Genomic DNA, 14,109 nt, shown 5'->3' with positions numbered 1-14,109 from the left:
TAATATCAGGATGGAATCCCTCACGTGTATGTGTGGGGAGTGCCCCACTATATGTATGGTATGACAGTTGAGCTGAAAATGAGAATACAATGAATATGTAATAAGAATAATAGTCAAAGACATACCACACTGGAGGTACTGAAAGAGAATATACTGATTATTATGAAAAGAGATTAAACATAAGTAAACATCGTCGATCTTGTTAATTTTGTGCCAATTATTTGATAATAGTTTTATCTTTTAAAACATTAAGGATATATTTTAAAACCTTCTAATTTCTTATTTTTGTAAAACATTCTATAATTATTGTAACAAAGTAGTCATTATAAAAGGAATTCTCCGGCAATTATATATTATTATATATATTTTTTTTAATTAACAGGTTAACAGGTTTAATTAACAAGTTTTAATTAAAGCTTACATGAATAGTCAATCTGAGCTTGTCATTTGAAAATATTAAATAAAATGGCATTAGAATAACATTTTTTAATATTTAAGATTATGTCACTGAAGCATTTAGGGCATTGTACCCTTGTATGACGTGTGGTTTATGTAAACAATTCAGAATAAAAATATGTAAATTGGGATATTAATAATAGTGCATAATTATATAGTGTTTACCCTACTACAGCTTGATCATGTGAAGTGCATTACAAATCTCCCAAGAGGAATGAAGACTTAAGTCATCTTTACTAATAAATATTTACATAAAAATACAAAATACGCAAATACCTCTTATGTTCACAATGTATCAAGTCTTAACAAAAAGGCAAGAATGTAAATGTAACTACAGGTCAACTGAAATAATCCACTCCAACATAATCCAAATTAGTTTCTAAGAATTAAGCATTTGCTTTCACTGGGATTTGGAAGGTCACCATGAAACATGTTAACGCACAAATACAATAGTAACACAGAAGGCAGGAATAGATTTTGCAGATGTCTAATATCACCCATCTCATTTTTGTGTCTTTATAACACATTCTACAGTTTTTGATTGAGTTGCTCTACTGTTGCTCTGTAATATGTTTGCCATATGTCGAAAAATGCTTCCAGAGGTGCTTCACATGAGGTGTAAAATGAGGAGAATAAGCACAGCTGTAACTGTACTAAGAAACAGCTTTTGGAAAGGCTGAGCTGACTTGAAGCGCTCATTGCAGTGTTGCAAAATACTTTAATCAGACAAATGTCGATGACTACTTCGATATATGAGCTCCAGACGTTAACTGCACATTTCAGAAACACAAACAACCAAGCACGACAAGACCATTGTCAGCATCAGCATGGTCAGGAAAAGACTGATCTTTAATGGTCAGAGAAAGTCATTGTAAACACGGCCAACATCAGAAATCCTTTTACATTGTCACACATACAAAATAAGCAAGGCTCCCAGTTAATTTCAATTAATTTCTGTTGCTCTCCTGTCCTTCAGCTTTCAAACAGATGTCTAATCACAAAGGAAAACTAAAGAAAAAAAAATGTCTAACAAGGGTACTTTAAACACAGTCACCACCAGTTTCTTTGTAAATCTTCTGCTTTTTATTTCAGTGTACACAATGAAGGCGGTCAGAGGCTTTGCACATCTCACAGGAAACACAGAGACTGCGACACACTGTGGACAAGCTTAGCTGTTATCTCGTTAAATTCTCTGTGGCTCATTGGTGTCAATCTCCAGTCCTCAAAGACTACGGGATTTGTATTCCACCTGAGCTAACAATTACTTAATTCAACTAATTATTTGCTTAATTGGGCATATTTCACATTTTTACATTTCAAGCTAGTGAGGACTGCATTCTTCCACACTTTATAGACATGACAATATCACTGTAGTGTTTTACTTATTAGCTGCATAAAGTCTCAAATGGCCGGTGAATATATTTATATTATTAAGTCAATTAAGTAACTGGGACCTCAGGAGGAATGAAAACTGGGAATGCTGGGAAGTAATGCTTCCTGCTGCAGGGTTTCACATATATAACTAATATTACAACTAATTAATATGAAACTGAATTCCTGAGATAAATTAGAATAATTATTGAGATTGTGATCAGAAGGACAAGCTCCAGATGTTTGATTAATATGACAAATACAGATTATAATGTATTAATTAGCTAAACAAAATGAGAGTAAACAATCCAATTATTTTATGCTGCACAAAAAGCATATTTAGATTTTATTTGAAATTTCATGGCAACCTTGCATACATAGGGCCTTAAAACAGTCTTCACGTCACTTGTTCACAGTAATGTAAACCCCCTCACCAATTGACAAAAGCATTCCCCAGCCATTGGCAGACACATTGCACAGCCAGTTAAAGATGTTCCACTGTAAAATTATAATGCATTTTAGACAGACACAGCATTGATTGTGGGTTATGTGTTGCACGGAAATAATGTGTGTATTGGCAGTTTCTATTTGGCCTTCTGTTCAAAGCATCTCCCTTCTGAGTATGACTGCATCTCCCTTCAGCCTGATGAGGCAACAGTGGCAGAAACATACTCAACTGGAGGGATGTCTTAAAGTGACACATTTTATTAATTGAACCCAATTGCCAGCAGAAATGTTGAGTATCTAATCACATTGGTTATCCAGATCTTCACAAGAGAGTGTAGAACATTTACAGGTTTTTAAAGAAAATCAAAAGCCAATCTTCTCATTTCCAGCATATCCATTTCATGAGATATGGCACCTAAGACGTCAAACAGTGCCTGAGAATTCTGCTCTTTTTCATATCCATTGGCTGATCAAAGCAAGTGTCATCTTAAGTGGTATCTTCTCCCAGTTTTAACAAACACAATGTCATTATTAAAAGTCATTATTGTCATACTGTCATCTTTCACAGTTGCCTTTGATCATCAGTTTCTAGTCTTTGATGGGATCTCTATCATCTAAACCTTCTCAGCCTTGCACATAACAGTATTTGTTGTTGGATGTTAGAACAGAACAGAGAACACACAACAAGCCCAAGATCAACACTTCCATTGGATACAAATAATATGTGACACTTCACTGATATCCTTGAAATGCTTCTGACAAAACTAAACATCTGGCACAGTAAGATTGCTATTTCTTTTCAATCTCTCCCTATTTAGGAATTCACTGATTGCTTTGTTATACTAATCCAAAATAAAGGAGAAACAATTTCCACAATATATGGGACCACCGCACATTTGAACATGTTTTGACAGAGCTGTTATTTGGCAATTATTTTAAAGCTTAATGGAGTCCAGAGCAACCAAAACTAAATCCCTCAACTGGAAGCCCCAGGATCAAACCGCACATCTTCTTCAAGTCTTCTGGACCATTGCATTCTTCTGATGTCTTTCTCCAGACTTCCACATGGAAACAGGAGGACACTTTGAAGGCCTAGATGACAAGATTGTTGCTTTCTCTTCGGACACTAATGAGTGACATCCATTCTAGTTTCCCTTTAAAACAAGATAATGACCATGACGATCTGTTTGATGATAATGAAGAATTATAATATTATTTTTCATCTACAACAATGTCTTGGAATCCCAACTCACAGTTAACGCAAACGGTATAACGTTTCCTGGACAATCAGTACCAGGGCCATAATAAATGTTAAAAGGCCTGGTGTTGCATATTTCTCTCAATACACCACGACATACAGATCACATTGGAGTAGATCACGAGAGCTGAGGCAATTCAGCAGGTGTTTGTAGTCAAACAAATAGGGGGGGAAAGTCTGTTCTTTCTATTTCACCCCAGCATTCAAATAAACCTGTTCTCCTCTTCTAAAGCCTTTCGATGTCCCTGTACTTTTTTCGCAGGATGGACACTTGGTCCTTGAACAGGACAGGGTCTAGCCTCATCTGTGAGTGCAGCAACGGCATGAACCCAAACCAGCTGCTGAAGGAGTTCATGCAGGTCTGCCGCTGTGCAAAGTGGTCCGGGTCTGCCCAGCGCGAGGTCTTGGAGCCCTGAGGAGGAGCACAGAGAAAGGAGTTGAGACGTGGTGGAAACAAGAGATGCATATTCACAAAAGGTGGAACTTCATCACCCTGAGAATGACAACAAATATAAATAATGCCATAAATACTTCAGAGGTTATATTATGCTAAAGAACACAGTAATAATCTGGTGAATTTACAGCAGTTTTTTGTTTGTTTATAATAATAATAATAATAATAATAATAAACATAATAGTCAGATTCTGGACCTGTGAACAAGTGGAGCAGTCTTATGGGACTTTCTGTGTCATGTTTCTAATCTCAGCTCAGCTTTTCTTAAAAAAATGCAGAATGCTACATCCAAAAAATACCAGGCAGTAGAGGATGGGAATACTTAAAGTGTCCTTGACAATTAAGACATTAATCAACACAGTGATATGCAGAGTCATCAGTCTGCCCTCAGCCCAGCCATCGATCTTGCCTGGCACACATTAGATGACTGCCCAGGTTTCTCCCTGCACAATTAATCTCTTTATCTCTACAGCAGCCTTTTACACTGGGAGGCTTCACTGGGCATTACCATGGGCAAGGGACACCTGTAAATCTTACTGAGATACTACTAATAAGGGAAACTATACATAGATCATTGTCTTACATGGACAACCTATTCCAACAACTTGCCTCAGTTACTCCCATGAAACTATTGCCAGTGGTCAGGGAGGGTGATTTTCTAAAGCTGAAGGTTGCAGTCTCACAACCTGGACGAATTGGGGCAAGAGGCCCATGTGAAACAAATGTGGACTAATGCAGCTGTTGATTGATGACCACCGGTGTATGTAAAACTGAGACAGTCTAATGTTCTTGATTAGATGTTTTGACACACTGCTAGGAGGGTCTTTTTACATAGTGTAAGCAAGTGGGTTCCCTCTTTCTATCACTGCTCCTAAAGAATGAGAATTTCTAGATTGGGTCATTTATCCATGTCCAGCTTTGTTGTTGGACAACTTTATTTTTGAGAAAATGAGGGAACTAAAATACTTAAGAACTGAACCTAAATCTTGGGGATTGTACCTGCTGCATCATTGTCTCCTTATACTGCTTCTTCTGGGTAACTTTGATGGGTGGGAGCTTGGTGACTGCAGACACCAGGAAATTCATCAGGATGTCCTCACAGTTGGCCATCTGGTCCACCATGCTGAGAAGGCTGGCTGGTAAGTAGTGAGTGTACAAGTAGTGATAGTATCTAAAAGGACAGCAGCACAACAGAACATCAGACACAGTGCAAATTGCTCAGTAAGATTTGGAGAATAAGAGGGGAAAACATGTATCAGACAAAGGTAACATTCCACTGGAGAACTAACTAGAAAGTTGAATTTTAGATAAATTAATTTACATTGCAAGGCAGACCATAGCCCACATATATAATTTTACAGCATATAAATCAGAGAATATTAACATTGAACTATCAAACATTTAACTCAATCAAAATGAGATGCAATTAAACATTTAATAAAATAATTTACTTTGTACAGTGAAAAATATTGCACTTCTACAATTCTTAAACTGGAGAAGGAAACTTGGAATTATTTTAGCACAGTTTTATATTTTATATATCCTAAAGTATTAATCAATTAAGAGTTTCTTCTTCTTCTTCTTCTTCTTCTTCTTCTTCTTCTTCTTATTATTATTATTATTACAATAATATTATCAAAATAAGACCAAATCAACTTATTACTTTTTATTAATCCAACATTGATACAGTACTTTTTTCGAATGTCCTCGATGATAATGTCTCATTAACAGCTTGTTAATTCAAACCAGTTTAGCTTTGTTCAAGAGATGATAATTTAATTACAAATCATTATTTCTGACAAATATACAAAAGACAAAGCAAAATAACCTTTTACTAACCACTAGAATGAAATATGCATCCATAGCTTTTTAGATCAACAGATACATACACATTTTTCATTTTCTACACCTGTGATGCCAATTGTAGAGACTTAAAAATGAAGCTGAATCAACTGGAAATTGTAAGCGAAGTAAAGACTATTAAAATATATTCAGACTATTGACTCCAACTCAGCAAATTAATATTGTTAATCTGCAAATAAAACACAGTACTTTATGTTCTTTGTGCAGTAAGAATAAATGAAAGCTGCCGAACATTCAGTATGTTATTTTCTTTTCACTTTCAGAATGCTCCAAACAGAAATGCATTTGGATTAAATTAACAAGCTTTACACATCAGGGTTTAAGATTCATGTAGTTTAAGTAATCCTTTATTTTTCCTTCAGTTAAGTAAGCTGCATTATCCATTTTCTGCTAGACTAAGCTGTAGAAAATATACTCTGTGATCTTGAATTGATAGCAAACTCAGCTAGAATAAGTTATAAACGTTGCAGATTCTCTGTATTTGTATGTCCCTTTTTTATTACTTGCCTTCAAATTCCTTTTTTGCTTCTTCCTGCAGGTCAACTTGAAATTGAACATCCTTATAAATAAATTATTATAAAATAAAGATGCATTTCTCTTTATCACAGGTTAAATTATTAATTTTGTCCAAAGACTCTGTTTAAGTGTCCTCTTTTCTGTATGCCCCTGGCCAACATTTATCTTTCAAATGCCTTTTCCCATCACTCTCTAATGAACTTAGTTTTCACCATTTCCTGCTCAGCAAATTCTTGTACTTTTCCACTGAACATGGCAATTCTAAGTGGGGAAAAAATCATATTAAAAAAATGGAACAGGGAATGAATTTTGAAGTAGTTCAGAGAGCACACCTGAAACCAAAAAAAATATTAATATACAGAAACCTTTCAATGTTTATGGCATCTATTTAAAGAAACAAAGCTGTAAAAACTGCAATATGTACAACACATCAGACATTTGTTAAACTTGGAACCTTCACCATGGCAACAATGGTTTTTAAGTTGCTGCAACTGCAAACTCCTTAGCCAAATGTATTGCTTTTAAAGTATAAATAATAATATTATTAATATTTACATTGTTAATAGTTTATGTATTTAATTAATAATCTTATTACCTGGTAATTTAATTCACAATGAATCAAACGACAGATGGAGACAATGATGCATGTATTTATTTATTCATGACTAAACGAATTGAAAAGAAACCCATTCTGTATAGAAACATGAACGTCTTTGTTCCAGAGTATTCTGCCATTGACAAAGGAGAGGCTTTCTGGACAAGCAGATGATCCACAATATTATCGTTTTACATTTACCCCTGGAATCTACTTTACATATTGTGTTTCTTATCCACAACAAACTTATACATTCTGACAAATTGTACTAAATTTCATATGATAATACTTTGATACCTGGCAATCTTCCAGCTTAATTGTCCTTCTACTGACAATTAAGACACAGGTGTCAATCAAGAGGGTATTGTGATTCCAGGCACAGGTTCAGTTGTGGGCCTCAATTGGCTAATATTTTGTGATCAAAGCTAGATACATAGTGTAACCTTGTCAGCTAAATCCTTCTGGGTTAGGAATTGCACTTTAACCTGCAGCTGTCAAAATACTACAGTAATTTCTAAAAACAAACACAATGCCTCATTGATCCCCATAAACGTGCATCTTTGTTCATTTTATTACTCACTTTGAAGCAACAGTTGGAGATGAACAGTTCATTCCTTTGGAAGAAAAGCATATGCTACATGACTAATTATTCATTATAAAATGCTTTCTGCCTCACTTAAGAGTGCATTGTTTACATATACACAATTCCAAAAGCATTTCCATTACACTTACTCAGTGTATGGAATGTCCTTTTGTATGTTGTAGAAGCATTGACTTGTATTGTATAATGGGTATATGTCAGGGGAATTTCCCGTTCATTCCTCGTACTGTGGTCAGTGGGAGTGTTTGTGTGAGACTCATGTCACTACTGACTCAGGAGCAGGAGAGGTACAATGACGGAAGCAGATGGGAATGTACTTTTTTGAAGCGACACAATTCAGTGAAGTTTAAAGTGTTTAAGTGAATATATATTCATGCCTACATTTTATAATATGAAATGTACAAAACAAATCCTGAAACCTGAATATACACAACATCTTTCTGTCGGTTCATTTGAACCTAGGCTGCGTTAAAACAATTGTAAGTTTGACCGTGGAACAAGATCGCTAACACTGAGATCCTCAGGACAGAAGCAATCATGACACACATGTCGTTAAGGTGGGTTTTACTGTGCCGGGATGCCCGTTGCTAGACCCAGCAAGACCTGTTTTGGTGTGCTAGCCTGCCTCATGCTACTGTGGTGATCAATTCAAAAGGCACAGTGATTGCCCACAGATCAATTTACAAAAAGTGTTGTATCATAATTGACATATTGGAGGAAGAAGCTTGTGACAGGAAATAGAGGTGAAGATGATTTATGATGGTATAGCAAAAAATGTGGAAGAAATCATATCCAGCTGGAAGACAAGAAAGCCCAAAGGAAATCAAGGACAGAACAAGCATGAGGTCTTACCACTATATAATGCCCTGTACAGGAAAACACACCTTGAACAAATCAGACTTTTCAGTCATATAACACACAGCTACAACCAACTGAGATGAAACATAGGCTGACATAATCAAAACCAATGGACAAGTAGGCCTAGTATTAGCTATCTATCTATACATATACACAACGTACATAAAAGTAAACCTCAAATGGCCTCTTAAGTTCCCTGATCTGCTGCCAGACAGACAGATGTGCAGATCTATAAACCGTTACCTCATGCAGATGCTCACTGAGACACACACACACGTTCTTCAATTCATTCATCTCATATTTGTCTCCCTCTTACTCTGCTGCTAAATCACTCTCAATTACTCGTCCTATGAAAACCATCTGGGTTCTATTATAAACTGGAAAATTAGGAAGTTGCCAAGTTTTCTTCTTTTACAGAGAAAGTGTTCTCAGCTCAGCAATACATAAAGAGATGCTATATTTGCTCAATTTCTCTGTTTGGTATGAATGGGCAAAACAAGTACTCTGGCAAGGAACAGAAAAGTATAACAGTATACCGTATGCTCAGGATCTTCTTCTTATAATGTCTCCTTGGGGAAACACAGTATGAAAGCTTGCAAATAGAAACCAGAACCAAAAACCAATATATTCAATTCACCAACTACAGAGGTAATTTATAAAACAGCTGAAAGCAAAAGATATAATTTTGTATGTAAGATTTTCTATTATATTTTTTTCGATCAAACTCTTCAACCGAAAAGTAAAGAATACTGTTCACCCATGTGAGCAGTCTCAGAAAATATATGTATGTATGTGTTTATTTATATATGTATATTTATGCATGTCTGTGTGCATTTATGTATCTATCTATCTATCTATCTATCTATCTATCTATCTATCTATCTATTTATAAAGCAACATTCTTGTTTAAAACTCAACCTTATCTTCACACATTTCTCTCTCTGAGGAAACCGACAACAGAACAGAAAAATCTCAAATATGTGTTAACAGGTAGACACACATACACTATATATACATTTAAAAATAAATTGGTAATTCTAACATCTGTCAATGTATTTAACTAGTGTTAATGGTACCTAACAGCATACAGAATGCTTCGCAGGACTAGGCCAAGGTGATTACAGTGTCTTTGCAATAAAATGATGGAAAAAACCCAGTAACTTACTCTCCCTATGAACAGCCATGCCTTCTGTACTTGCCTGTGATAAAACGCAGCTCCAGTGAGCACCATGGAGTACTCATTAGTCCATTTGGAGGTGTAGCCCCATCGACCTTTGCTGCTGTCCCAGTAATGACTACGGGCAGGATAACCAACTATCCGGTCTGGGAAGCTGTGCCAGACAATGAAGGCATAGTCAACCTGGAGAGAGACATTTTGAAAAATAAAACACTGTGGCATTGTGGGACTTAAATATATGTCGTCACAAATTGCTCCATCAGATATACATATGGATATTCCCTTACGCAAGGCTTGTACCAGGGAATTTTTGCTCAACATATTTTTCTTCTCATTTAAAAATGTAAGCTAAAAAGCATGTAAAAAAATAATGACAGCAATAACACTGTGTGAGAAAAAAGTTACACATGACTCTGATGACTCTTAGAAGCTTTAAAGGCCCCCATACCTTTCAGTCATGTATGTTTCTAATCATCAGCTGGCCATAGCTCCTGTATATGATTTATGATGTAATGACAATAAATTCCCCTTAAGGAATTAAGCTACCATAGTATCCTGATTGGACTCCATATCATTTGTGACAGGCGGCAATTTCACTCATTAATATTATTTTTTAGTTAATTATGTCTGTTAAATTTGTATTAAGATAAATGGTAAATGGGGGTAAGGCACACTATAACTAATACCTGCAGAAAGTATTTTCCAAGGGCAACATTGATCAGATGTAATGAAATGCTCTCTGGTACACAACTCTGGAAAAAGTTAAGAGACCACAGCATTTTTTTCTTAAATCAGCATCTCTACATGTATGGCAGCCATTCCATTCCATTCATATTTTTATTTGGAATTTGGGAGAAATGTTCTCAGTAGTTTATAGAATAAAACAAAAATGTTCATTTTACCCTAACACATACCTATAAATAGTAAAACAAGGGAAACTGATCATTTTGCAGTGATCTCTTAATTTTTTCCCAGAGCTGCATATCAGATTTCTCGAAGCAGCTGCTGAAGAAGCATTTTCACAAACATCAATGTTTTACTCATCGGGTTATGGCTTCACCTGGTGTTTTTGGGGTGTGGCTGTGTAGAATTGTAGCAAATCTAAACATCTCAAAGATATAATTACTTAATTGTATGCTTTAAGCCTGAATTCTTGATTCTTTAATACATAAATCTGTACTTACATATTAAGTATTTTTTTGTATTTTAAAATCTGACAGCAAGAAACACCAGTTGGCATGTTTTTGGTGTTTATTTAAATAAATATCATGGTCAGACCTGAGATGTTTTTTAAGATGGGATCTTCACCTATTCTATCTTAGGGTTAGATCAAATCAAAACTTTGACCTACAGACAAATTGCAAAGTACAAACTTGTACCCATGGCAGGTTAATTTATTGTCCGAATCCACTCTCTAAGATTTCGAACTCAAATCGTAATAGAGTAAGTTTGTAATTTGCGATTCAAGTGTAGGTCAAAGCTTTGATTTGGTCTAAGCTTTAGTATTGCAAATGGTCTCCTACACCATCTTGTTGTTTGTAAAGATGAGATGAGATTTTATCATATATATATATAGGACCTGCGGTGTCCAAAGAGTTTAACTTCTCTCTTGTTTAAATGCTCCCTATGCTTATTTCGGCAAAGGACCAGTTTTGGGATTTCATGCAGCAGTATGTGCAGTTTGTGAAATAACTCCATAAAAGTTTTTTAATGTAAGTTCTATAATCTTTTACAGCTATGAAAGTGAAGTGGATCTCTGGGCTGGGCAAAGGCAAAAATTGACTAATTCTCTTCAATAAAATATCACATATATGAATAATATATCACAGGTTTCCTAAAGGAAAGGTCTAACAATACATAATGGAATGGTATTTAATTTATTAAAACCTTAAACGACTGTCATTTTGGCAGGCTTTGGAGAAAACAAAGAGAATTTTGACAATCATTTTACCTCTCAGTTGCCCAATATAGAATATCTTAATTAGCGCTTTTAAACTTTATATTCAGAATTCATGATTGTGTACCCCTGTGGTAAAACAATAAAACATTTAATGAGTGTAAATTTCAATGTCTGGAGCCCTCTCCACTTAGAAACTAACATCTGCTTCCAAACAGACAGAACACATAAATATTTCCAGGACCCCTGCCAAACTAACCACATTTGCTCAATCTATTTTATTTTAATAAATAAATAAATAAATAAATATTAAATCAGTAAAAAATAACCTTTCCAGGGATTCAACTCAACTCACAGAATTTCCTCTGAAATGTGTGAAATGGAAACTTTATGGTTTGACACTCTTATTATCCTGATAACAAAAAACACTTTTCTGTAGAATTAATGGATTTTATAAACCTCTTGATTGCTTGAAATTACTCAGCCTTTCATTTACTGTCTTCAGCTTTATTGCCAGATCCTGAATGCATGTTCTTGGAGAAGGTCCAATCAAATCAGGAAAAGCTTGATTTCTCAGTAAACGTCTACAACACTTTCTAAGTATCTAGACTCAGCCTTAGGTGTTTATCAGTCTGCCTATGCTGCTGATAATACAGTAATGGGATATATTATATTAAATGAAATAGGGGGTTTGTTTTTAGCAACAATCAAGTTACTTTGCCTGCAGAAATTTGATTTCACACTTAATTTAATCTTGCAACATGAGTGTTTCCTTCTATGAGCACTTTGATGGCTCTGTTCCCTCTTTTGGTAAATTGCACCCAAAAATCTTCTATTTTAGGTATATCTCAATCTCTCCCTACCATTTAGTAGAAGGGATGTAATATTAAAAACAGGACCGATGGCTTTATATCAACATAGATCACCACCAGTTGGCTGCTCACAAAAAATGTTTATTAGCAGAATAACCAAGATTAAAAACAGCCTTCCAATTTCAACAAAACATTTATAAGTGAATTCTGTGATACATTTACCGTTTTCTATTATTATAATTATAATTATTATTATTTAAATGTGTTCCCTTTTATTTGTTTCAATTCAGTAAAAACTTGGGCTAAAGCTAGCAAAATAAATACTCATTCCTACTTCAGCTTTATATGTGAACATCCACAGTGGTGAATGTTCTACACTGGCTTCGTCTCTGCTTTTATTGTGTGCTTTTTTTTTTCCAAACTCACAATAGCATATGATTGCAGGAAGCTGGTAACAATGTCCATTACTGATGAACTGCCATACATTAAAATATGTAGCAAATAACACAAAGGTGTTCCTTACACAACATCAGAAAGGTTACAAGCAACAGGAGGCTCGACACCTTAATTATTCTCCATTTTCTGACTGTGCCACTTATATTTGGATCATTTTATAATGCCAGCATTAGCAAGGGGGACTGTTTATTTGAAATGCTTCTTATGTAAGATCTGTATGAGGGCACGAGTCATTGTAATGTCAACAATGCTTTCACAACCGAGACCGTGCTGCAGTGACAAAAGCACAGGCAGATACGCAGGGTTGGACAGCACTTATGGTTTGAACCGCAGTTTGTATCGGCCAGAACAGCACAGCGCAACGTGGGAACAGGACTATTATACACAGGTTGGGTTGCACAGGATCAAACGAGTTCAGAAAAGCATGTGAATATCAGTCCCCCTGATAAAAAAATTTAGGAGACAGGATAGAAAATAGAATTAATAAACTAAACAAGCAAGGAGCACTATAATTCATATTGCTAGAGATACATACTATGAAAACTAAGGATTCAGATAACAAAATGCATCTGTATTCTTGGGTACACTGCAGTGAAATAAAATAAAACAACCACCTGATTGTTGATCTTCCTTATCAGTTTGAATAGACTGAGCTCTAGCTAGCAAATTATAATGAGCAAAATGTTGCAGGTCTCTGGCAGAGCTCAGTTCTGAGACTGACACTTTTGACTCAGCTGAGCCTTTGCAATTGAGGGATTTTGTTTTGGCACTTTCCTGTGTTGCAGAGTGCAAGTTGTTTCATCACAGCTCCTCTTTAAATATGCCTACCCAGTCACATAGAACACAACACATTAAAAACACCTTTTGTACTGTAGTTAACTTCAATGGAGTGCAGTGGCACAAGGGTGTATGAAGCCCATTATGTTAAACTATTATGATTAATTGATTAATGGTGCCATTCACAGCCCCAACTTATTCTATTTTTTTACACTCAGTGTCCTCATAGTAAGTCTTCTCTGATAAACTACACAGTATTACGGTAGATATTAACAAAGAAAGCCTACCTCATTGGTTGACAAGACGGTATCTTCATCCAGACTAAGAATTGCATCTGTTAGGATAACGTCATAGGGGAAAAAGCGACCATTCATAGTCTGTGGAAAAAGACAAGGAGAGAAATTATGACCATTGCTTTAGGGAATGTAACAAACTTGGAACATGAGGAAAAACATAAAAGTCGGCTTAAAATTTTTTGAAAAAGCTCTATGCTGCTGTATACATTTTTTGCCTTGCTCTGCAATAACTGGATCAGATATATGTGGACCAATTTTGGAAAAAGCAGTAGGTA

General features: G+C 35.4%; 1 protein-coding gene across 1 annotated transcript in view; it reads right to left on the bottom strand.

The window, feature by feature from the left end:
* Positions 1-494: 494 nt before the first annotated feature.
* The window catches only part of LOC136749949 (exostosin-1), a 248,487-nt gene continuing 234,872 nt past the window's right edge, over positions 495-14,109 (bottom strand). Inside the window, exons 8-11 of the mRNA XM_066704616.1 lie at positions 13,826-13,915; positions 9,619-9,779; positions 4,986-5,157; positions 495-3,944 (exon numbers count right to left, since the gene is read on the bottom strand). Of these exons, the coding sequence (XP_066560713.1) occupies positions 3,759-3,944; positions 4,986-5,157; positions 9,619-9,779; positions 13,826-13,915 (609 nt within the window). The 3' untranslated portion in view covers positions 495-3,758. The remainder of the gene's footprint in view (positions 3,945-4,985; positions 5,158-9,618; positions 9,780-13,825; positions 13,916-14,109) is intronic.

Source organism: Amia ocellicauda, chromosome 1 (genome assembly GCF_036373705.1).
Source record: "Amia ocellicauda isolate fAmiCal2 chromosome 1, fAmiCal2.hap1, whole genome shotgun sequence".
Taxonomy (NCBI): domain Eukaryota; kingdom Metazoa; phylum Chordata; class Actinopteri; order Amiiformes; family Amiidae; genus Amia; species Amia ocellicauda.
The sequence above is the reverse complement of the archived record's forward strand: the minus strand, read 5'-3'. Positions and strand labels throughout refer to the sequence as shown.